The 26,016-nt window shown below is 36.7% G+C and overlaps 1 protein-coding gene across 9 annotated transcripts in view; it reads left to right on the top strand.

The window, feature by feature from the left end:
* LOC311300859 (centrosomal protein of 95 kDa-like) overlaps positions 1 to 26,016 on the top strand; it is a 350,199-nt gene that overhangs the window by 137,864 nt on the left and 186,319 nt on the right. For all 9 annotated transcript variants that reach the window (XM_084425491.1, XM_084425492.1, XM_084425490.1 and 6 more), the window contains 3 exons: positions 19,287 to 19,395; positions 22,717 to 22,828; positions 22,907 to 23,028. In XM_084425491.1, the coding sequence (XP_084281617.1) occupies positions 19,287 to 19,395; positions 22,717 to 22,828; positions 22,907 to 23,028 (343 nt within the window). The remainder of the gene's footprint in view (positions 1 to 19,286; positions 19,396 to 22,716; positions 22,829 to 22,906; positions 23,029 to 26,016) is intronic.

Below are 26,016 nucleotides of genomic sequence, written 5' to 3'. Positions count from 1 at the left end.
TGGGCATTTAAAACAGAGACAATCAAGGATATATGGAATTTTAATAATTGGACTAATACTACATCGAAACTACGAGTATACACAGCGTAAATACATATATTTACAACAGAAACATACGGACGAAAACATTACGAGACCAAACGGATAACAGATGAGAGAGGGAGAGGATGGAAGGGAGAAAGTGAAACTAAAGGTCAGGATGAGAGAGAGAGGATGGGTGAGCGAAAATGAAAGCAACCTGTGCGATCAGAGAAAGCACAGTTTAGGCAAAACTCACAGACAGCCACCTTTTGACAGACAACAAGGAATCAGATCACCTTGAAAAAGGGAATATACAACCTTGAGCAGCATTTAGATTTCGGTACTTGCATGTGGTCTGTTGTGTTGACACCCGAAGGCGCGTGTGTTGTTCTGAGTGGAGGCGTGCGTGTCTTCCGGTCCTCGTGCGGTCGCGGGGATTTCAAAAGAGTCTTTTTCTTTGAGTTGAAGTTGCTGACGTTCGCTTCGCTGAACGTAGGGAGAGTCCGAAGATGAAAATAAAGAAAAGACTTAAAGAAAATAAAAGAGAAACGGAGAATGGAGAATGCTCCCTAAAAGGGAGCCATGGACCCAGAAAACCTCTCACCGAAAAAGTGCTCGCTGAAGATTTCATGAGTCGGTCTTTATAGAACAAGATGGGTTCACGCCTCTGTTCGGGCGAACAACCAATGAACATCCTAGAGAAACTAGAGAAAATGCTAGTATTTACCCTGCCAAATTTATTTTGTAAAGTTTTCTTAAAAAAAAAAAAAAAATATATATATATATATATATATATATATATATATATTATTATATTTTATATATATTATTATCGTTGTTAACGATATAATAAGGCCTATACTACTGAAAGCATCTCGCTCAATTCAGATTTACGTCTTCGCACTAAAAAGGGATTTCTTCGTCTTATTTAGGCGGTTTAAATAATATTACATGTACCAACTGCAAAGAGTTTGCTTCGTCTTTACAGGGACAAATGTAATATTATGAACTGCAGTTTACTACTTACTTTACTTTACTTACGTTACTTTAAAAAAGTAATTAGTTATAGTTACTCACTACTTGTTCTAAAAAGTAACTGAGTTAGTAACTGAATTACTCTATAATAAAAGTAACTCGTTACCAGGGAAAGTAACTATTTGCGTTACTGTAAAAAAAAAAAGTTGCTATATGTCAAAGAATTTAGATTTTTTAAGCAGTTTTCACAAGTCAGTTGAAATGAGTAGAACAGACAGGTGTTTAACTTTAGATATTTATTGCACGTTGACAGACAGCAAGAGGTTTATCCTGCACTTCAAGCATTATCTTTGTAAGAAAAGTAAACAGTTACACCATATAAAGTGCATTTAACTCTAGCAAATTAAATCAACCTCTCTCAACGTTTTATTTAAAAGTTTTATTAATAAAGTAAAGGCATTGAACCAGTTTATTTGTAGTGCACTGACTGTGCACATTATATAAGATTAATATATTTGTTTTCCTTAACATTTTAATTAGCAGTAATTTAAACACTTTGCAGTTTGAATGTCCTGTATAAACAAAATTACGGATTATGTTTTTGTTTCCACTGTTCGATCGCGTCCGCGCCTCACACACACACACACACACACGCACACAAATGTAAACAATTTGCGCCTTTTCGATCGCGCCTCTCTCTCTCTCTCTCTCTCTCTCTCACACACACACACACACACACACACACAAATGTAACCACTTTGCAACTTTTCAATCGCGCCCGCGAGTCTCTCTCTCTTTCGGTTCAATACGAATACATGTACCGTTCCACTCCTAGTTCTAGCCTTTGACCTCAATGAATTTGAAGTAGTGCTTATATCTTCACCTTGAAAATGCCAACTTTTCATCGGATTGCTCCTGACCATAGACTGCTACTGACTCACCTTCTCTGCTGCTTCATCGAATCTCTGTTTAGCTGGTGTGTGTGTGTGTGTGTGTGTGTGTGTGTGTGGCGCGTGTGCTGGCGTGTGTGTAAAAACACTGGCTCTGATTGGCTACCATGAAACACATGACCCTGCCTTAGCCAATCATAATCGCTTACCTCGTTATTAACCCACCTCCTCAATCGCTGTGCGAGCCAGGGGTGCGTTCGGATTACACAGTTTATTCAATCAATGCATAGTAACGCACCGCATTTAACGTCCAGTAATGGTAACGGCGTTGTAATGACGAGAAAAGTAATTAGTTAGATTACCCCGTACTGAAAAATTAACGTCGTTACCTAACGCCGTTATTTTAAACGGCGTTATTCCAAACACTGCTTAACAGTGATAAAAAATGCCTAGGCATATTTTAGCAACTTGTTAAAATGTAACGTTACTGACTTCGGCTTTTTGCCTCAGTCAGTTAGGAGTGAGTTCGCGTTTTGCGACTTATCTCATGATTTCATAATTTCATAGCGCACAAAAATTATTAATATTCATATAAACAGATTGAAACTGAATTGCTCATAAACCAAGTTTGAAATGCCACGCATTTTCCTCCACCATACTGTAAGAACAATGGGTTCTACATTAATATTAATATTAGCTCAAATGATCTATAGGGAATTTTAATAATTAATCATGAATATGATTAATATTTTGCATATTACAGTTACATTAATTTATCGCAGCTGAACTAGATTGATATATGAATGATTACCATAACGGGTTATGGTTCGTCATTAATACATCAATAGTCTTATTTCAGCTCGAAGTTATGGGATAACTTTAATGGAATTAATTTAGTTATCAAACAATCTGTTTGTCCAGCAAACATTAAACATAAGATTAACTTAACTCTCAAGGAAAATTATCCTTCTTACAAACATAAGAAAGAGTATCTTTTCCAGGCCTTGAAAAGAAACAACTCTCTGCGTTTGTAAAATTTAGGTTACTTAAATCGTAACAAGATAAAGCATATAGCTTAAGATCGAAAACATCTCATTGACTTGGTTCTATGGGCATTTAAAACAGAGACAATCAAGGATATATGGAATTTTAATAATTGGACTAATACTACATCGAAACTACGAGTATACACAGCGTAAATACATATATTTACAACAGAAACATACGGACGAAAACATTACGAGACCAAACGGATAACAGATGAGAGAGGGAGAGGATGGAAGGGAGAAAGTGAAACTAAAGGTCAGGATGAGAGAGAGAGGATGGGTGAGCGAAAATGAAAGCAACCTGTGCGATCAGAGAAAGCACAGTTTAGGCAAAACTCACAGACAGCCACCTTTTGACAGACAACAAGGAATCAGATCACCTTGAAAAAGGGAATATACAACCTTGAGCAGCATTTAGATTTCGGTACTTGCATGTGGTCTGTTGTGTTGACACCCGAAGGCGCGTGTGTTGTTCTGAGTGGAGGCGTGCGTGTCTTCCGGTCCTCGTGCGGTCGCGGGGATTTCAAAAGAGTCTTTTTCTTTGAGTTGAAGTTGCTGACGTTCGCTTCGCTGAACGTAGGGAGAGTCCGAAGATGAAAATAAAGAAAAGACTTAAAGAAAATAAAAGAGAAACGGAGAATGGAGAATGCTCCCTAAAAGGGAGCCATGGACCCAGAAAACCTCTCACCGAAAAAGTGCTCGCTGAAGATTTCATGAGTCGGTCTTTATAGAACAAGATGGGTTCACGCCTCTGTTCGGGCGAACAACCAATGAACATCCTAGAGAAACTAGAGAAAATGCTAGTATTTACCCTGCCAAATTTATTTTGTAAAGTTTTCTTAAAAAAAAAAAAATATATATATATATATATATATATATATATATATATATATTATTATATTTTATATATATTATTATCGTTGTTAACGATATAATAAGGCCTATACTACTGAAAGCATCTCGCTCAATTCAGATTTACGTCTTCGCACTAAAAAGGGATTTCTTCGTCTTATTTAGGCGGTTTAAATAATATTACATGTACCAACTGCAAAGAGTTTGCTTCGTCTTTACAGGGACAAATGTAATATTATGAACTGCAGTTTACTACTTACTTTACTTTACTTACGTTACTTTAAAAAAGTAATTAGTTATAGTTACTCACTACTTGTTCTAAAAAGTAACTGAGTTAGTAACTGAATTACTCTATAATAAAAGTAACTCGTTACCAGGGAAAGTAACTATTTGCGTTACTGTAAAAAAAAAAAGTTGCTATATGTCAAAGAATTTAGATTTTTTAAGCAGTTTTCACAAGTCAGTTGAAATGAGTAGAACAGACAGGTGTTTAACTTTAGATATTTATTGCACGTTGACAGACAGCAAGAGGTTTATCCTGCACTTCAAGCATTATCTTTGTAAGAAAAGTAAACAGTTACACCATATAAAGTGCATTTAACTCTAGCAAATTAAATCAACCTCTCTCAACGTTTTATTTAAAAGTTTTATTAATAAAGTAAAGGCATTGAACCAGTTTATTTGTAGTGCACTGACTGTGCACATTATATAAGATTAATATATTTGTTTTCCTTAACATTTTAATTAGCAGTAATTTAAACACTTTGCAGTTTGAATGTCCTGTATAAACAAAATTACGGATTATGTTTTTGTTTCCACTGTTCGATCGCGTCCGCGCCTCACACACACACACACACACACACGCACACAAATGTAAACAATTTGCGCCTTTTCGATCGCGCCTCTCTCTCTCTCTCTCTCTCTCTCTCACACACACACACACACACACACACACAAATGTAACCACTTTGCAACTTTTCAATCGCGCCCGCGAGTCTCTCTCTCTTTCGGTTCAATACGAATACATGTACCGTTCCACTCCTAGTTCTAGCCTTTGACCTCAATGAATTTGAAGTAGTGCTTATATCTTCACCTTGAAAATGCCAACTTTTCATCGGATTGCTCCTGACCATAGACTGCTACTGACTCACCTTCTCTGCTGCTTCATCGAATCTCTGTTTAGCTGGTGTGTGTGTGTGTGTGTGTGTGTGTGTGTGTGGCGCGTGTGCTGGCGTGTGTGTAAAAACACTGGCTCTGATTGGCTACCATGAAACACATGACCCTGCCTTAGCCAATCATAATCGCTTACCTCGTTATTAACCCACCTCCTCAATCGCTGTGCGAGCCAGGGGTGCGTTCGGATTACACAGTTTATTCAATCAATGCATAGTAACGCACCGCATTTAACGTCCAGTAATGGTAACGGCGTTGTAATGACGAGAAAAGTAATTAGTTAGATTACCCCGTACTGAAAAATTAACGTCGTTACCTAACGCCGTTATTTTAAACGGCGTTATTCCAAACACTGCTTAACAGTGATAAAAAATGCCTAGGCATATTTTAGCAACTTGTTAAAATGTAACGTTACTGACTTCGGCTTTTTGCCTCAGTCAGTTAGGAGTGAGTTCGCGTTTTGCGACTTATCTCATGATTTCATAATTTCATAGCGCACAAAAATTATTAATATTCATATAAACAGATTGAAACTGAATTGCTCATAAACCAAGTTTGAAATGCCACGCATTTTCCTCCACCATACTGTAAGAACAATGGGTTCTACATTAATATTAATATTAGCTCAAATGATCTATAGGGAATTTTAATAATTAATCATGAATATGATTAATATTTTGCATATTACAGTTACATTAATTTATCGCAGCTGAACTAGATTGATATATGAATGATTACCATAACGGGTTATGGTTCGTCATTAATACATCAATAGTCTTATTTCAGCTCGAAGTTATGGGATAACTTTAATGGAATTAATTTAGTTATCAAACAATCTGTTTGTCCAGCAAACATTAAACATAAGATTAACTTAACTCTCAAGGAAAATTATCCTTCTTACAAACATAAGAAAGAGTATCTTTTCCAGGCCTTGAAAAGAAACAACTCTCTGCGTTTGTAAAATTTAGGTTACTTAAATCGTAACAAGATAAAGCATATAGCTTAAGATCGAAAACATCTCATTGACTTGGTTCTATGGGCATTTAAAACAGAGACAATCAAGGATATATGGAATTTTAATAATTGGACTAATACTACATCGAAACTACGAGTATACACAGCGTAAATACATATATTTACAACAGAAACATACGGACGAAAACATTACGAGACCAAACGGATAACAGATGAGAGAGGGAGAGGATGGAAGGGAGAAAGTGAAACTAAAGGTCAGGATGAGAGAGAGAGGATGGGTGAGCGAAAATGAAAGCAACCTGTGCGATCAGAGAAAGCACAGTTTAGGCAAAACTCACAGACAGCCACCTTTTGACAGACAACAAGGAATCAGATCACCTTGAAAAAGGGAATATACAACCTTGAGCAGCATTTAGATTTCGGTACTTGCATGTGGTCTGTTGTGTTGACACCCGAAGGCGCGTGTGTTGTTCTGAGTGGAGGCGTGCGTGTCTTCCGGTCCTCGTGCGGTCGCGGGGATTTCAAAAGAGTCTTTTTCTTTGAGTTGAAGTTGCTGACGTTCGCTTCGCTGAACGTAGGGAGAGTCCGAAGATGAAAATAAAGAAAAGACTTAAAGAAAATAAAAGAGAAACGGAGAATGGAGAATGCTCCCTAAAAGGGAGCCATGGACCCAGAAAACCTCTCACCGAAAAAGTGCTCGCTGAAGATTTCATGAGTCGGTCTTTATAGAACAAGATGGGTTCACGCCTCTGTTCGGGCGAACAACCAATGAACATCCAAACTTTCATAAACTTTATGACCTCGCAGAGGTAATGTCCTAGCAGAGGTAATGTTACAAGAATGTGATCCTGTTAGGGATTCATTCTTTAGAAATACACTTAAGATTCGAAGTTACACATTAGAAAACTATACCTCTATTATAAAGCAACACTAATCACACATGCATAATGGAATTGTACATATATCAAAGGATCTTTCTAAGTTCTAATACAAAGGTGTGTGTGTGTGTGTGATGCTCTGTGTCTGTAATGTCACATAGAGAGTTTCGTTATCTTTTTGGTGCAGAGAGAGAGGAAGGGGGTTTGGAATGCAGAACTTTGCAAAGTTAAGGGAACGTGTTGACTGGTTATCCTCCAAGGTGCAATAAAGTGTCGCGAAAGACCATTTGTCGCAGACTAGCTGGAGCCGAAGCATGATTTGCACTCACGAGTTCAAAGTGCAAAAGCTTTTGTATTCAAGAAGAAATGTTTTTAGCAACACAGAGTATTTGAATTTGTTAATTCAAAACCAAACGAACGAATGATTCAATAGCCAATGTTGCTACAATATATATATATATATATATATATATATATATATATATATATATATATATATATATATATATATATATATATATATATATATATATATTTAAAAAAAAACAAGAATTACACTATCTACTGTTTATAATTCAATGCAGTTTGTTACATGATCTATGTTTACAATACTCTACAAAATTATTCCTAAGTTTCCCCTTTTGTATAGATGGTGATTTGAAACTGAGACTAACACTAACACTTGTGAGGAAAATAAGTATTTGAACACCCTGCTATTTTGCAAGTTCTCCCACTTAGAAATCATGGAAGGGTCTGAAATTGTCATCGTAGGTGCATGTCCACTGTGAGAGACATAATCTAAAAAAAGAAATCCAGAAATCACAATGTATGATTTTTAAACTATTTATTTGTATGATACAGCTGCAAATAAGTATTTGAACACCTGAGAAAATCAATGTTAATATTTGGTACAGTAGCCTTTGTTTGCAATTACAGAGGTCAAATGTTTCCTGTAGTTTTTCACCAGGTTTGCACACACTGCAGGAGGGATTTTGGCCCACTCCTCCACACAGACCTTCTCTAGATCAGTCAGGTTTCTGGGCTGTCGCTGAGAAACACGGAGTTTGAGCTCCCTCCAAAGATTCTCTATTGGGTTTAGGTCTGGAGACTGGCTAGGCCACGCCAGAACCTTGATATGCTTCTTACAGAGCCACTCCTTGGTTATCCTGGCTGTGTGCTTCGGGTCATTGTCATGTTGGAAGACCCAGCCTCGACCCATCTTCAATGCTCTAACTGAGGGAAGGAGGTTGTTCCCCAAAATCTCGCAATACATGGCCCCGGTCATCCTCTCCTTAATACAGTGCAGTCGCCCTGTCCCATGTGCAGAAAAACACCCCCAAAGCATGATGCTACCACCCCCATGCTTCACAGTAGGGATGGTGTTCTTGGGATGGTACTCATCATTCTTCTTCCTCCAAACACGTTTAGTGGAATTATGACCAAAAAGTTCTATTTTGGTCTCATCTGACCACATGACTTTCTCCCATGACTCCTCTGGATCATCCAAATGGTCATTGGCAAACTTAAGACGGGCCTTGACATGTGCTGGTTTAAGCAGGGGAACCTTCCGTGCCATGCATGATTTCAAACCATGACGTCTTAGTGTATTACCAACAGTAACCTTGGAAACGGTGGTCCCAGCTCTTTTCAGGTCATTGACCAGCTCCTCCCGTGTAGTTCTGGGCTGATTTCTCACCTTTCTTAGGATCATTGAGACCCCACGAGGTGAGATCTTGCATGGAGCCCCAGTCCGAGGGAGATTGACAGTCATGTTTAGCTTCTTCCATTTTCTAATGATTGCTCGAAACGTGGACCTTTTTTCACCAAGCTGCTTGGCAATTTCCCCGTAGCCCTTTCCAGCCTTGTGGAGGTGTACAATTTTGTCTCTAGTGTCTTTGGACAGCTCTTTGGTCTTGGCCATGTTAGTAGTTGGATTCTTACTGATTGTATGGGGTGGACAGGTGTCTTTATGCAGCTAACGCCCTCAAACAGGTGCATCTAATTTAGGATAATAAATGGAGTGGAGGTGGACATTTTAAAGGCAGACTAACAGGTCTTTGAGGGTCAGAATTCTAGCTGATAGACAGGTGTTCAAATACTTATTTGCAGCTGTATCATGCAAATAAATAGTTAAAAAATCATATATTGTGATTTCTGGATTTTTAAAATTTTTTATTATGTCTCTCACGGTGGACATGCACCTACGATGACAATTTCAGACCCCTCCATGATTTCCAAGTGGGAGAACTTGCAAAATAGCAGGGTGTTCAAATACTTATTTTCCTCACTATATATATATAATTTTTTTTTTTTTTTTTTTTTTTTTTAGATTCAGAATATATTTCAGTATGGTATTATTGTAGAAATGTTGACAATTTTATTCTCATTCATTTTGTGTTGTGTTAGGTTTTGAACATCAGTTTTGATTAGAGAATGTAAACGTGCAAATTGGCCTGTATAGAACATAAAGGTCTGTTGGTGTTTGTGTTAAGTGAGAAATAAATTCATGATGTCATTGAATACATTTTTTTGCCAAAGCAATAATAAATGATCCACAGTTTGGCTCACATAAGCCCCTTTCACACAGAGATTCCGGAAAATACACTGGAAATCTGTCCCGGGATCATTTGATTTCTGTTCATTCACACTACCAGGGATTTTCTGGAATCAGTGTGTGTGTTCACACACATCCTGTAAAGATACCATTAAGACATGTGACATCAGGATGTGACGTGTAATGTCTCCGCAGCATTTTAAGTTTGCTTATGATCTGCGATTTCTCTCTCTAGAAATCATACTTGTGCATTATTTTTCTGATTCAATCAAAAACCAGCCTATAACGTACTGTTCCACTAAACTGGCGAATGATCTCAGCTTCAGCGTCATCATAACACACACCTCATGGCATTCATTCTGCCTTTATTTCACACATGGTCGATTCCGGGACTGATCCCAGCTATGTTGCTAGGTCCTCATCCCTGGATCTATCCCGGGAAGTGGTTGCACTATATATATGCAGCACATTTTTCAAATGCTAACAGATAAAAAAAAAAAAACCTGATAAAAGCACATTCAAATCAGAATGATTGCAAACTTTGTGCATTTCTGCAGGAATTATATTTAAATATAAAATATTACCACAGTATTTACAATGAAATTAAATTGATTATTCCAAACACAAATACATTTTGACACATTTCTCAACATAAGTCACTTTTTCAAAACTCTCTTCACACAGTGATCACAACATCCGTCTATGTGAGCTAAACTGTGGATCACTGCTTTGAACGATGTCATTGAATGCATTTTGTGCCATTTACATGAATTATTTGCTCACTTAAACACAAACACCAACAGAACGTTATGTTCTATACAGGCTAATTTGCACACGTTTACATACTTGGTTTTTAAAACTGTTAAAATTATTTTCAAAACCTAACAACACAAAAAATTATACATTTCGACAGTAATATCATATTGAAATATTTATTCTGATTCTAAAAAAATCTAATATTATCCAAACAATTAGATGTAACAAAGACTAACTCTTGTGTAGGTGTTTAGTTTCATCACCATCTATACAAAAGGGGAAAGTTAGGTATATTTTAGTACAGTCGTTTAAAAAAAGCATCATGCAGTGAATTATAAACAGTAGATAGTGTCATTTTTGTTTTGTAAAAGCAATTTACAAAAGAAAATATTGTGTAATGCTCCTGTTTGTGTTTTTTTGTTTTATGAGTGACAAAGTGTGTTTGTTGGGTGAAACCTTTTCTAGTGTTCTGGAAGAATGAGTTGATTTGAGACATGAATGAAGTTTCATTGCATTTTGAATGTGAAATGAACTGCTGTCAAGCTGAAAGTTGGTTACTGAGTGAAGAGTTTTGAAAATGTATCTAAATATTGAGAAATGTGTCCTAGCGATTGTAAAAACCTGTTATTTTATTTGGCAGGGTAAATCCCAGCATTTTCTCTAGATTATTTGAGAAGTTCAACAGATTCTTGGACATTGGTAACAGTATTGTTACGGTTGTGAGGTTTTTGGCCTGTTTCTCACCTGAAACACAATGGCCTTTCAAGCCTTCCTGCATTGAAATGTAAATTGCTTGTGGGGGGAAGCGCAGCAACTCAATCCACTCACTAGAGTCTACATGAAATTACCTATGTTAGAATATCAAGGATAGTAATGAGTTATGGTGAAATCATTCAGTAATTTATACCACAGTCTGAAATTATATCTTAAAAGAGTTTATTTGACGTATTAAGTTTTTAGTTCTGTCTCTGTGACTTTCTCACTGCACCCAAACCTTGAAGTTGATTTAGATCTTTTTCAAAAAATATCTGTGGTATTGTGTCTGCTATTTCATAAAGAAACATTTCTGCCATTTTTGCAGCGCTGTAACAACACAGAATGTGCAGAGGTTACCATACATTGTTTTTGTTTTTAATATCAGTTGACCATTTAATGAGTGAATTTTCAATTTTGGGTGAAATATCCTGGCGTGATGTGGGGAACATATTATCATTCTGTGTCTTCTGTCCCTCATTATGATGGTGTGGATGACCCTAGAGAGACAGTGATCTACATGTGTTTGTGTAAATGTGTTTAACACTAATTCTGAGTGATAAATAAGACTCCATTTACAGCTGCTAATACAGTTTAGTTTGTTTTGGGTTTTTTAGGGCCCAAGCCCTGAAAGGGCAAAGGCCCTATTGTTTTCCTTAGGATTATTAGGGCCCAAGCCCTGAAAGGGCGAAGTCAGGTATTATGGGTTGTTTGGAAAACGCTTGCTGTGGAATTTGAAATACTCCTCCTAGGAAATTCATCCGATCACCACCAAATTCGGTCAACATGAAGTCAAGACATTGAGGATGCTAAATTGCGGACAGATTTTTGATATCTCGAACGCTTTGGCCGTGGCGAGGAAACTAATTTATGGCGAATAAGGGACACAGGAAGTGTATTATAACTTCAGCATACATTAAAGGAACACGTCGACTTTTTGGGACTTTAGCTTATTCACCTTATCTCCCAGAGTTAGATAAGTCCATACATACCTTTTTCATCTCCGTGCGTGCTGTAACTCTGTCTGACGCACCCACCGCTAGCCTAGCTTAGCACAAAGACTGTAGGTAAACGGCTCCAGCTAGCATACCCTTTGTCACCCAATAAGTGACAAAATAACGCCAACATTTTCCTATTTACATGTTGTGTTTTGTATAGTCACAGCGTGTACGAATAACAAGGTCACATGAGACACAACCATCTTCTAACCGTATACATACTGGGAACTATATTCTCAGAAGACGAAGCACTGCTACTTCTGTGGAGTGATTTACTCCAATTCTGAGCGAACTCTGCTCCTCACCACGGGGCTTCTCAGGTGCTGCGAGCAAATCACTCCGCCCAAGTAGAAATGCTTCGCCTTCTGAGAATTTGTGACCATGTTATTTGTACACGCTGTGACTATACAAATCACAACATGTAAATAGGAAAATGTTGCCGTTATTTTGTCACTTATTGGGAGCAGTCGAGTCAATTTTGTACTTTTTAAAACTTTTTTACAATTATTTTTTTTTTTTTTTTTTTACAGATTGGGCTTTGGTCGGACTCGGGCTCATTTAGCTTTTCTCCTTTCATCGTGCCCATAATATATGTGCAGAGTGCAGGCTACTGTATGAAATATTGTTATATTGATAATATTATAAATATGCAACGCAATATGCGATCACGCGAGTGCAATGCATTAGGTGACAGTTGACCATGCAGAGCATCAGGGAGAAGTTGGAGTGTAAGGAGTTACTAAAAGTTCCCAATACTTCAGGAAAAGCTGCATTTTGAAAGAGTTTTGATTTGATTACTGAGCCTGAAGCCTTCAACAGTGGATGCTATTCTTTTTCTTCACAACGATCGCGAATAAACAGTGAATGAGCCTACTCAGTTCAATGGATTTTTTTTTTTTTTATTATATTTTTATTATTATTTAACGTTAGCCAGTTGGCGAAGAGTTCTTTGAAACGTTGTTCTTCAGTAAAGTTACTTGACATCAAAAAAAGGTAGGCCGTAAATCTTTATTTACTGCTTGGCTATATAATATTCTCTACTGCATGCTTATGCTTCTCTGTAATGGACAGTCTGTATTAATATTTGTGGGCATAATTGTCGGTCATAGTTATGTTTGAGGCCTATAATAAAATTTTACCTAGTAGCGTGTATGTGTGTGTGTCTAGCAGAGACAGCGCGCGTCAGAGAGAGCTCAAAGTGATATTGATGTTGGTCTCGGGTCGGGTTCGGGCTGAAAAATTGCAGACGTTTTCGGGCTGGGGCCGGATTAGGGCTTGAACACCACGGGCCAGGTCTCGATTAGGGCTGGATGTTTTGCCCCGTGCAGGGCTCTAGGCAGTATGCTAGCTGGAGCCGTTTACCTCCAGTCTTTGTGCTAAGCTAGGCTAGCGGTGGGTGCGTCAGACAGAGTTACGGCACGCACGGAGATGAAAATGGTATGTATGGACTTATCTAACTCTGGGGGATACAGTGAATAAGCCAAAGCCAAAGTCGGCGTGTTCCTTTAACTTATCTTGATGAAACTTCAGCAGTGTGTTCGTTGTAAGAGGCCGATCACATGGATGTGACTTTGTGAGTCAAAGTTATAGCGCCACCAACTGGCAGCAGGAAGTGTGTCACTTTCAAAATGCTTTTGACAAAAGTGGGGGGGGTTAGTTTTACCTACAGTTACAAAAATCAGTATGTATATTGGTCTCATCGAGCCGGACAACTTTCTAATTTACAGTTGTTAGCTCCGACCAACAGGAAGTCAGATATTTTGGTTTGAATGTGGATTTCTTTGGATATTTCAGACTCTGAGTTTTTAGCTTTTTCAACACGATGAAAATACATTAAAGAAGCTAAATTGTGAACGGATATTAAATATCTCAAACGGGTTTTCTATAATGAGGGATTAAAGTAATGTCCAAAAAGGAAACACTAAAAGCCTCATATCTTCTAAAAATGTAATTATACACCATTTATTTCTATATAAGTATACAAATACAAATATCACAACTAAACCCATTTTATTCTTTTTTTTTTTTCAATTTAAGAATTATTTATAAGTTTAAAAACACAAATAGTAAAAAAAATAAAAAAATAATCAAGTCATACATAGGGCTATACTGCCCTCTTGTGTTCAACATCAGGTAGGCCTATTGTATCTATATAAAAATATACTAGGTATGTGACAGTGAGAATATTTTACCACCGGTTAATCGACGTGTGACACCGCTGGGGGCTTTTGAATCGCTAACTTAAAAACGAAAGTAAAATATGTTCGTCCGCACGGACATTGACAATGGTGCACAGTAGAGCGAGCATTTTCAATGAATTCCTATGGAAGTAGGAATGAATTAAAAAACGTTGACTCTGTTCTGCTCGTTCCTCGCCGTGGACGCGGACCGTTATGAATGCCCATGCAGCCGTGAGCATTTTAGTTTAATTTTAAAATTAGCGCCTTTCGGGGGACGGATTGCTTGAATTTATTTTACAAAAGCACAATGTTGTGTTTTATTGCGACTGTACACAAATATAAGTTAACACTTTGCAGTTTGAATGATGTCCTGTATGAACAAAATGACGGAGTATGCTTTTATGTGTCCATTGTTCAATCGCGCCCCACACACACACACACACACACTCCAGCATTGCAATCTTGACATCGCAGCCTGTTCATTATAGCCTTAATAAAATACAGTGAGGAAAATAAGTATTTGAACACCCTGCTATTTTGCAAGTTCTCCCACTTGGAAATCATGGAGGGGTCTGAAATTGTCATCGTAGGTGCATGTCCACTGTGAGAGACATAATCTAAAAAAAAAAATCCAGAAATCACAATATATGATTTTTTAACTATTTATTTGTATGATACAGCTGCAAATAAGTATTTGAACACCTGTCTATCAGCTAGAATTCTGACCCTCAAAGACCTGTTGGTCTGCCTTTAAAATGTCCACCTCCACTCCATTTATTATCCTAAATTAGATGCACCTGTTTGAGGTCGTTAGCTGCATAAAGACACCTGTCCACCCCATACAATCAGCAAGAATCCAACTACTAACATGGCCAAGACCAAAGAGCTGTCCAAAGACACTAGAGACAAAATTGTACACCTCCACAAGGCTGGAAAGGGCTACGGGGAAATTGCCAAGCAGCTTGGTGAAAAAAGGTCTACTGTTGGAGCAATCATTAGAAAATGGAAGAAGCTAAACATGACTGTCAATCTCCCTCGGACTGGGGCTCCATGCAAGATCTCACCTCGTGGGGTCTCAATGATCCTAAGAAAGGTGAGAAATCAGCCCAAAACTACACGGGAGGAGCTGGTCAATGACCTGAAAAGAGCTGGGACCACCATTTCCAAGGTTACTGTTGGTAATACACTAAGACGTCATGGTTTGAAATCATGCATGGCACGGAAGGTTCCCCTGCTTAAACCAGCACATGTCAAGGCCCATCTTAAGTTTGCCAATGACCATTTGGATGATCCAGAGGAGTCATGGGAGAAAGTCATGTGGTCAGATGAGACCAAAATATAACTTTTTGGTCATAATTCCACTAAACGTGTTTGGAGGAAGAAGAATGATGAGTACCATCCCAAGAACACCATCCCTACTGTGAAGCATGGGGGTGGTAGCATCATGCTTTGGGGGTGTTTTTCTGCACATGGGACAGGGCGACTGCACTGTATTAAGGAGAGGATGACCGGGGCCATGTATTGCGAGATTTTGGGGAACAACCTCCTTCCCTCAGTTAGAGCATTGAAGATGGGTCGAGGCTGGGTCTTCCAACATGACAATGACCCGAAGCACACAGCCAGGATAACCAAGGAGTGGCTCTGTAAGAAGCATATCAAGGTTCTGGCGTGGCCTAGCCAGTCTCCAGACCTAAACCCAATAGAGAATCTTTGCAGGGAGCTCAAACTCCGTGTTTCTCAGCGACAGCCCAGAAACCTGACTGATCTAGGGAAGGTCTGTGTGGAGGAGTGGGCCAAAATCCCTCCTGCAGTGTGTGCAAACCTGGTGAAAAACTACAGGAAAAGTTTGACCTCTGTAATTGCAAACAAAGGATACTGTACCAAATATTAACATTGATTTTCTCAGGTGTTCAAATACTTATTTGCAGCTGTATCATACAAATAAATAGTTAAATCATACGAAAGTTTTAAATGATATTGTAGGGTCAATGGATAATGGTGAATTTTGTGCCTCGCTTTTTATTGATTTATCAAAGGCTTTCGATACAGTGGATCATGGAATATTGCTGCACAGATTGAAGGTTGTTGGTTTATCAAGTTACGTTATTCCTTGGTTTAAAAACTATCTGAGTGGAAGAACCCAGTGTGTTCAAGCCGAAGGTAAACAATCTGATTTATTAGAGATTTCCAAAGGTGTGCCCCAAGGATCGGTGCTGGGGCCCCTTTTATTCACCATTTATATAAATAGCCTTGATTATGACATTCAGGATGCCAACTTTCATTTTTATGCCGATGATTCTGTCGTGTATAGCAGCGCTTCCTCTGGACAGCAAGCCTTGTCTAAGCTTCAGTCAGCCTTTAATATTATTCAGTTAAGGCTTCACAGTTTAAAACTTGTTCTGAATACTGATAAAACCAAGTATATGTTATTTTCCAACTCAAAAAAACTTGCAAATAATTTAGTATCTCTTCAGACCCTTCAAGGTACAGTGATTGAATTAGTAAAAGAGTACAAATATCTAGGCATTATAGTTGATGATGCACTATCTTTCAGCTCTCATATCACTCAACTGAAGAATAAACTGAAAATTAAGCTTGGGTTTTATTTCAGGAACAAGTTTTGCTTTTCTTTTAATGTAAAAAATAAATTAGTCTCTGCTACTTTTCTCCCTGTCCTTGATTACAGTGATGTTGTATATCAGTTTGCACCTTCTTATCTTCTTTCTTCCTTAGATGCCGTTTATCATGGTGCTCTAAGGTTCATATCAGATTGTAAATCTTCAACTCATCATTGCACTTTGTATCACAGAGTAGGTTGGCTTTCTCTGTCTACCAGAAGAAAAATGCACTGGTACTTAATTATTTACAAAGCCATCTTGGGGTTGTTGCCTTCTTATCTTTGTTGTTTTATGCAACAGAAAATTACCAAGAATTATTTTCTTCGCTCGCAAAACTTTTATACTCTTTCTGTTCCTTTTACTCGAACTGAGCTAGGTAAGAAGTCTTTTATGTATGCAGCGCCGTTTGGTTGGAATTTCCTCCAATCTAAATTAAAACTAGAAAATCTGCTGACTCCATTTTAAATCAGTTATCCGGCAAATGGAAGTTGATCTAACAGTATGCAACTGCTTTTAAGTGTCTTTAATTTGTCTGTGTGATGTTTATCTGTGATGGAATTGATTGTACTGCTGCACATTTTGGCCAGGACACTCCTGTGAAAGAGATTTTTAATCTCAGAGAGCTTTTTCTGGTTAAATAAAGGTAAAAAATAAAATAAAATACATTGTGATTTCTGGATTTTTTTTTTGTCTCTCACAGTGGACATGCACCTACGATGACAATTTCAGACCCCTCCATGATTTCTAAGTGGGAGAACTTGCAAAATAGCAGGGTGTTCAAATACTTATTTTCCTCACTGTATAATAATAAAATAGTCAACCTAACATATAAAAATTACACTGCTCTGTTTAAATAGTCAGTAGTACAATTCGTACCATTCACGGTAAGCACCACTCCACTGTGATGTTTCCAAGCACATTTTTGCGCGTGTGAAGAGGATGATTTTTTTCCGTTGATATTGGAACGTGAGTGAAGTACAAAGCCTATGATAAAGAATAGTTTAGCATCCAAATACATCGCAAATGTTGAAACATTTTGATTCTAATGAGAGAGTTACGTGAGCCCAACACTGCTTACTTTCATTTTAATTTTTATTGTATTTCTGTTTGGCTTGTTTATAGTTATTGTTTTATTCTTGTTCCGTTCTGAATATCATTAAATTTAAAGGATTTGTTGTGGAATATTTTGAGTGTATAATAAAATCAGAATAATTCTCTCGGTTTAGTGATTCCCTAGTTATCTCTTTTTTTTTTTCATTGTTCTAATCAGGTCAGGCAAGTAAAATTCTCTGTCTTGTCCCTTAAATTTTATATATATATATAATATAGCGACTGTATAAATATATATGTATATACAGTGCAATGCATAAGTGAATACACCCATGCTAAAGTTGACTAAAAAGAGGAATAAAAAATCATATTTTGGAAATTGAACTTAATGCCTTAATTTAAAAAATTAGGAAAAATCCAACCTTTAAGGACACCAATTTTCTTTGTGAATGAATAATGTATCGTAAATAAATAAATGTTCTTCCTTAAAATACATGGTGCATAAGTGAGTACACCCCTATGTTAAATTCCCATAGAGGCAGGCAGATTTTTATTTTTAAGTATTTTATCACTTTTATATCACTTTTACTCAGGACATGCTAGCTGGCAACAAAGGATTCCATTCATTATGCTAAGCTAAGCTAGCGCTGACCCTGTCAAACTAAAACAATGCATGCACTGAGACAAAAATGCATTTGCCCACCTATCTAAATGTAGGAAAGAAGGTGAATAAGCCCTATTTCAAAAAACGGTGGAGTGGTCCTTTAAGTAAAAAATAAATAAAAATGTAATATATATTTAACAGAATGCTCCTTTCTAGAGTTATTTTTCTTGCTACAGTTATTTACCATGAATGGCTTTTTTAAAGGTAAATGTAGCATTACATGACAAGTTGTTCACAAGCAGTTTTATTGACATCTTTCTGCAGTTGTAAATTTTTATATAACAAAATTCTATGATATGAATAATTCACACCTGTTAAATGTGTAATGTAAAATACAGGCTGTTATGGTACAGTAAAAGTAAGCATACTTCAAACACTGCAGTCACTGTAATATTACAATGTAATCAAATAGCTGGAATCTATTATTTTCACGATTACAGCTAAAAAATCTTTGGTTGCACTTTATTTTAAGGTGTCATTGTTACAGTGTAATGATACATTTAAGTACTGTGTAATATTAAGTAACTACATGTACTTACTATCGGGTTAGGGTAGGATTAGGATTTGGTTGAGGGTTAATTGCATGTAATTATGCATAATTAATTATTACTATGGTAAGTACATGTAACATATGAAACAAAGACACTGTAAAATAAAGTGTTACCAAATATTTTATAGAATTGTAACAGAGAATTGTGTAGAATGAATTGACCCTTTTATGTGCTGTATTTATCAGTTGTCTGATTACCTGTACCTGCCATCAAATAGCCTTTGAAACTGATATGGCACTCAAATACAATTAATCACTCACTCCTGTCTCTCAGAATGCAGTTCAGTGAGACGGGGACAGCTTCCCAACATTTCTTGACATATTTTTTTCTCTCTTTCCCTCTGGCAAAAAAGTGATGGAGATAGTTCTTTGTCTCTGCGCAGCCAGAGGAATAAGGAGGCAGAGCGAGAACTACATGATATGTCGGAGAAACTATCTCAACGTCTGGAGGAACTTGATCTGGTCAGTAACTCAATCTGTGAGTTTATCTGCTGTTTTAGTTTAAAACTCTAGAGCTATATGGTCTAAAAAAAACCCTACTTTTTCTAACTTCTACTTGGCTGTTGATTCAATTGAAACTTGCCATGCATTATCCCAAGCATTTATCAAAGCATTGCAATGATATGTCAATTAAACTGTCTATAGAGTCGCCTATTTTGACTAATTTGACCCATGTCTCCTTAAAAAAATTATTCACCCAAAAATGAAAATGTACTCACCCTCAAGTTGTTCTAAACCTTTCTTCTGCTGAACACAAAATAATATATTTTGAAGAATGATGGTAACCGAACAGTTAAGGACCCCCATTGACTTCCATAGTATTTTTCCCATACAATGGAAGTCAATGATGTCCATCAACTATTTGGTTACCAATATTGTTAAAAAAATATCTTCGTTTGTGTTAAACAAACAAACAAAAAATTCATACAGGTTTGGAACAACTTGAGGGTGAGTAAATGATGTCAGAATTTATTTCATCTATCTCTTTAACAAAAAACATAGACAACAGAGTATTCTGGGGTGGCATGCCAAGTTGTGTCAGCAATAACTAAAAATCTGGGAATGTATGTATAAAGCCATTTAGACTAATATTTTAGACTTACGTGTTTCAAAATTCTAAGAATGATGCAATTTTACTCTTATTCAAGACTAAAGGTTCCTAAGTGAGAGCTGGAGAGGTATCCTAACCTAGTTAGTAGTAACAAGATGGCAGCAGAGAGGAGGAGACCACACAATTTCCAACAAAGATATAATGTATTGGAGTTATGTGTATGTATTATGTTGTATATCATGATATGATGACAGGGAGTTGATAAAACGATACAGGCTTGATCATAAAAGTATTCTTTTTGTAACTGACCTGGTAAGAAATGTAATAACTTCTCCCACTCTACAAATCAATGCTCTGACTGCAGTAGACTTGGGGCCCATCAGTCCACAGTAAGCAGGGTCTTAAGTAGCACTATTGTGGCACTAACCACACCAAACATACTGTAGTGGCCAAAAGTGATGTGCAAAGGTTTTTGTTTAATGACCTTACAAGTTTGTTTAATTTTTTTATATATATTTTAAAATATGAAGGAAGAACAAAGCACTAAACTTAGTGAAAGTATTTATCTGACAAAATTATTGGCAAAGAAGCAGACTACAGCTACATGTTTTAGAGAAACAAAAAAAGCTCACAGGAAAAGAATACATTGACAACAGCATAATCAGTTATTCTCATTTCACTGGTTCTCTCTTGTTTTTGCATGTTCATTATTTCTTTGCATGATTTAATGTTTTATTTGCATTATCACAAATAAAGCAATTGACTCCAAGCACAACTATGCAATATGCTTACAACATTTTTTTATAATATTTGGATAATGGGTGAAGATGTCAATTTTCCTAGGCTGGTCTACACTTTTGGCCACTACTTTATGGCAGTTCATTGACTTTCCAACTGATCTTCAAACCATGCGACAAAAGCAAGCAACTTTTATGAGGATCGCAAGCTTCCTTGGGGTTGTTGGAGCCATTGATGGATCTCATGTTCCCATCATTGCTCCAACTGTAAATGAGGAGACATATATAAATAGAAAAGGATTCCACAGCATCAATACTAATTATTGATAAGTTTTTCAAAATGCAAATCCATTTTTTAAATAAATTTAATATTAAAATAAATGTTTTCTTAATTAAATTATTTTCTTCTCTCAGACAAGTCCTACTTTATACAAATTTTTTGATACTCAAGTCAAAGCTTAAGACTGTTCTTAATAGCATTTCTAACTATTGTTACGACCGCTAGGGGTCAGCCGTAACAGGAAAAAGGAAGAGCCACAGTACCAGAAAGATGCCCAATAACATTATAACAATAACTGTAAGAGCTTTATTTACAATAAGGGTTTAGCACCAAAACGAGGCCAAAATGCTAAATATCTTAGGGTCTTAACACTATGCTACCGTTTGATCAAGGAAAATTTAATTTAATGTGTACCTTCATTAAGTCAAGTGCTAATCAAAAAATAACAGTCCGCAGCCAATCAAATTTCAGCAGCTAATAATGTTACATTTAAATGGCCTACCGTTACAAAAATGGACGCATTCATACTTGTGTGAAAACAAATGTGTACCAAATTATATAAAAATCAGCCACAAGGTGTCTTTATTATAAAGAACTTTTTTCACTAAATAAACTTCTAAATACTTTCTTTAAGCCCTAACAGTTATCTTATTTTTATGTGTATCTATCAAATATATCCATCATTCTAATATTCTGACAAGCATACCATGTCAGCTCTAGACCATGCAAAAGTTGTCAAAAGAAATTTAATCTATTAAAGAGTTTATCTCTTACAATCAGAAATTTTGTTGGTGTGGCCCTTTATGACTAATATGCCTGTATCTTGTGTCTCAAAACCTTGTATGTATGGAGAACAAGTCATTCTGAAGAAACATGCCTAATGTAATGCATTTCTGATGCTTGGGGACTAACAGCAAAATTTGAACTATCAGCCATTTCAACTGACAGATGAAGGCTGGAATACTAATATCCACAGAATAAGATTTTTTTTAAACTAATACTTTTCTATCAATCTCCATTTTAAAAGACTGAATAACTTATGTAACAGATAAATGCACAGAACCAGTTCGTTTGTAGAACTATTATCCATTAACATTGAAGTTTTATATAATTTACAAAGTAAGTTGTGAGATGGTTATAGATCATTAAATTTGAATACTTAAAAAAAAACGTAAAAAATACTTAACTTTTAATATATCCAAATAATTTTGAAAGGAATATTTTTGTCAAGTTGCCTTACATGATTTAATGTATTGGTGTCCATTTAAATTAAAGAGACGCTTGTATTTAATGTTGTGATATAAATAATAAATCAAACACTTGTGTACATACTAAACTGCAAGCATACAAGTAATCAAACAGACAACACATTCTCATAACCTGACACCAGCTCAGAAGCACCCACAGAATTATAATTTGTACAAATAAATGATTAAAATATTTCTTGCAGGAAAAAATAACATGCAAGCATAGTGCACCAAGCCAAAAGCAGTTTAATGTGCAAAAACTCAAAAGCTTTGAAACTGAAAAGGACATAAGTATGTTTTGTCGGTTTCCGTCTTTTTGTTGTATAGAAATGTAACGTTTTGTATTACATAGGCTTGGAGCAACACTGATGTGAGTAAATGATAACAATGTCAATTTCTAGTATTCTAGTGCTGCTATGATGTATATGTACTGTACTGTATATGTGTTAAACTGGCTTTGTGGTGCAGATGTTGAAGCGTGCTCTGGGTGAGGTTGGAGAGGTGTGTGAGCCAGAAGAGGAAGATAAACAGTCTCATCATAGCAACAGCATCATGGAAAGACGCACTCCGAAAAACATAGGTATGTCAGGTCCTTTCAAACCACTGCCATCATGTGACAGTACCCCAGATAACTTAACATGCCTGTGTTTCTATCTAGGTTCATGTCATGCTAGCGCTCATGCACACTCATTGTTGGACTCCCCTCCACCTACACAGCGCTCCTTCCAGCAAGATGCTCTGATCAAAGAGCACAGCCAGCTACGGCACAAGAACACCCAGGTACATCCCACACAAAATGGGTAACACTTTAAGTATACATTAATAAAGTACTTACAAATCATTAACTATTAGTTTAAACTATTAGTTTATAGTTAATTCATAGTTAATAAATTGTATTCTCTACAATGTTAATATATTAATTGACTATATACGAATAGTGAGTCCTTCATTCATTGTCTCTGTAATTAACACAATTTTGATTGTTTAATTAGCTTTAAACCAACCTTTATTAGACATTAATTGCATTCATATTCAGTGTTCCTAAAAATCTTTTTAAATACATGAAGCACAGTGTCTATATGTGTGTTAGGGATGGTAAGATTCACAGATTCGCATCGGCATAAAAGTATCAAAATCAAAATTTTGTTTTTTTTACTTTTAGTATGAATATGTTAGGCTTAAGGTTATGAATAAGCTGGTGTTTTCCAAAACAGTGACAAAATTCGCATTTAGGAGATATAAGCATTCAAAACTTAGTCTTTCACTTCCGCTAAAATGGATCACAGATATTTATGACATCACTGCGGACTTCAGCTTCTCATCACATCTTCTGCCCAATCAAATGCTCTCTAGAATCTAAAGCGTCCCGCTCCCTATGCTATAAATACCACCTGGTCAAAGCGACCGTTGACACTTCACGTAGCAATATGGGTTGGAGATGTGTGTTTGGTTGCTCAAATGCTTGAGTTTTATTCCGTTTTTCAACTTGACATTAGTCAAGAATGAAATGGCTGGAATTTATTCACTCCACTGAAAAAAAGTTGGAAAAAAGGTTGGAAACCACTGACATAAAATATAGATTAACATGGCAGAGGTAGAGCTGCATCTTCCACCAAATAAATTACAAATCCAATGTTTGGAAACACGCAAAGTCAGAAGGCACTTAAGTTAATTTATGATTTGCTGTCTGTCTGAACCAAAGAAATAAAAGCGAACTATCTGTACCATATTGAATTGCAAAGCATCATGTTTTTTCCAGTGCATTGAATTGCATTGTTGAATCGAATCGAAATCGTATCGCACTGCATCGTAATGGGGTGAATCGTATCGTATCGCATCGCATCAGAAGCTGCTTCGTATGTATCTTATCGTTGGCTATGCATCGAGATGTGTATCGCATCGACCTCAGTTATGGAGATGCACATCCCTAATATACGTATGTGTGTGTGTGTGTGTGTGTGTGTGGTCAAAAATATCGAAATGTATCGATACTGAAATATCCAGAGTGTCTGCGGATCCTTAAAGTCCCCCTGTGGTGAAAATCAAGCTTTTAATGTTGTTTATATGTCTGTATGGGTTTTTTAATATGCTTTATGACAAAACAATGAACAAATGCATAAGTCAACACTAGGGGTGTAACAATATATCGCAATGCAAAAATGCAACAAAATGTATCGTGGATAGTGAAAATATGTATCGTGGATAGTTCACCCAAAATAAAAATTACTGTGTGAGAAAAAATTCTTACCACACTCTTATCACAAAAAATGTTACCAGTAAAAAGTGGCCTACATTATTTAAAATATATGTAGTCAGTGACAGATTACAAGCATATTAAAATAAAATAATTCTGTATTTTCAGCTTCAGAATCATGAATATTTTTATTCTGGTGTCACCATTGTCTTGTGCATTGGGTTACCAGCACCACGTCCAAGCTTATTAATTTCCACCCAATGTAATACCAAATTTAGCATTTTAATCAACAGTAAATTTTTTGTTAACCTTTAACCATATGTCTGGGAGTATCGCAATATCGTATCGAAATCATGAAATGAGGGTATCGTTACACCCCTAGTCAACACCCTTGCTGAGTATTTTCTCCTTAAATCTGCAGTGAACAAGTTTGAAATCGCTGGTGTTTCTGACGTCACAAACTACCTTGTAACACATCACGATTTTAGTTCTAGGAACTCCTTTTGGAGGAACTAATTTAGCTCCTACTTCAGAGTAGGGTCTAAACCAGCACTAAAGGAACTACCAGTGACGCTAGTGTACGCCGATTGGCCGAACACACGCGAAACACCAGCACCTGCCATTTAAAAAAAAGCTGTGTAAACACAGAGATTATAGCCTATATATTTACTCCACAAACTAACTCTACGAACATGATAGATGGGCCTCTTAACCTTTACGCTTAGAAAAAATCCAATGCAACCTTGAGGGGACCAATCCAAACATGATTTTGTATTTCTACTCAGTTAGCAACGCTGGACATCAACCATACGCTAATACCTTTTCATATACTGTCTACTTTATTTGTATAACAGTTCTATCTAATAATGTATTAGACAGGACTGTTAGACAAAACATAAACTAATGAACACAGAGAATGCGAGCTCTGTGTGCGTTCTCAGCGCCGTCAAAATAAATGTCCGCCGCGCCGTCAAAATAAGTCACAACAACAAGCGTGGCTTACGTCACTTCAGAGTTCCTATTCTTTCCTAGGGGAACACTGGTGGCTAGTTCCTAGAACTAAGTTCCTAGAACTACCCGGTGCGAAAGCCCCTAATGACACACGCAAGTGTCTGACCTTACATAAAGCCACAATACTAACTTTGACAACAAGGTGTTTAGTCATTTAAAAAATAAATCTATTTCATGAATAGTAGCTGTTCTACACTAACCTGCATTTTTTGCTGGTTTCAAAACACACCACGCTGGATATAACCTGCCATGGTGACACATCCTCGGATAAACTCCTGCGATCCAACAGCTAATGTCTGCACATTGCCTTGAGATTTAATCCGGGGACACATTTAACAACTGTAAGGCCGATTATGAATGTAATTTGATATTTGCGACTGATCCTGCCTAAACGTTTCAAGTCAGAGACCATTGTGTTCAGTCGGTATTCATAGTCTGTGTTTAAAATCTGCTCCAGTCATTGGAAACAGTCTGTGTGTTCAATTCAGTTTTAGAATGTTTCAGCTTGTCGTTAAATGTGTCCCCGGCATTGCATAGGATGACTTGACAATTTCACTCACGTT

The sequence above is a fragment of the Rutilus rutilus genome (assembly GCF_951802725.1).
Source record: "Rutilus rutilus genome assembly, chromosome: 12".
Lineage (NCBI taxonomy): Eukaryota > Metazoa > Chordata > Actinopteri > Cypriniformes > Leuciscidae > Rutilus > Rutilus rutilus.
Note: the sequence above shows the minus strand (reverse complement) of the source record. Positions and strands in the feature narration are given on the sequence as shown.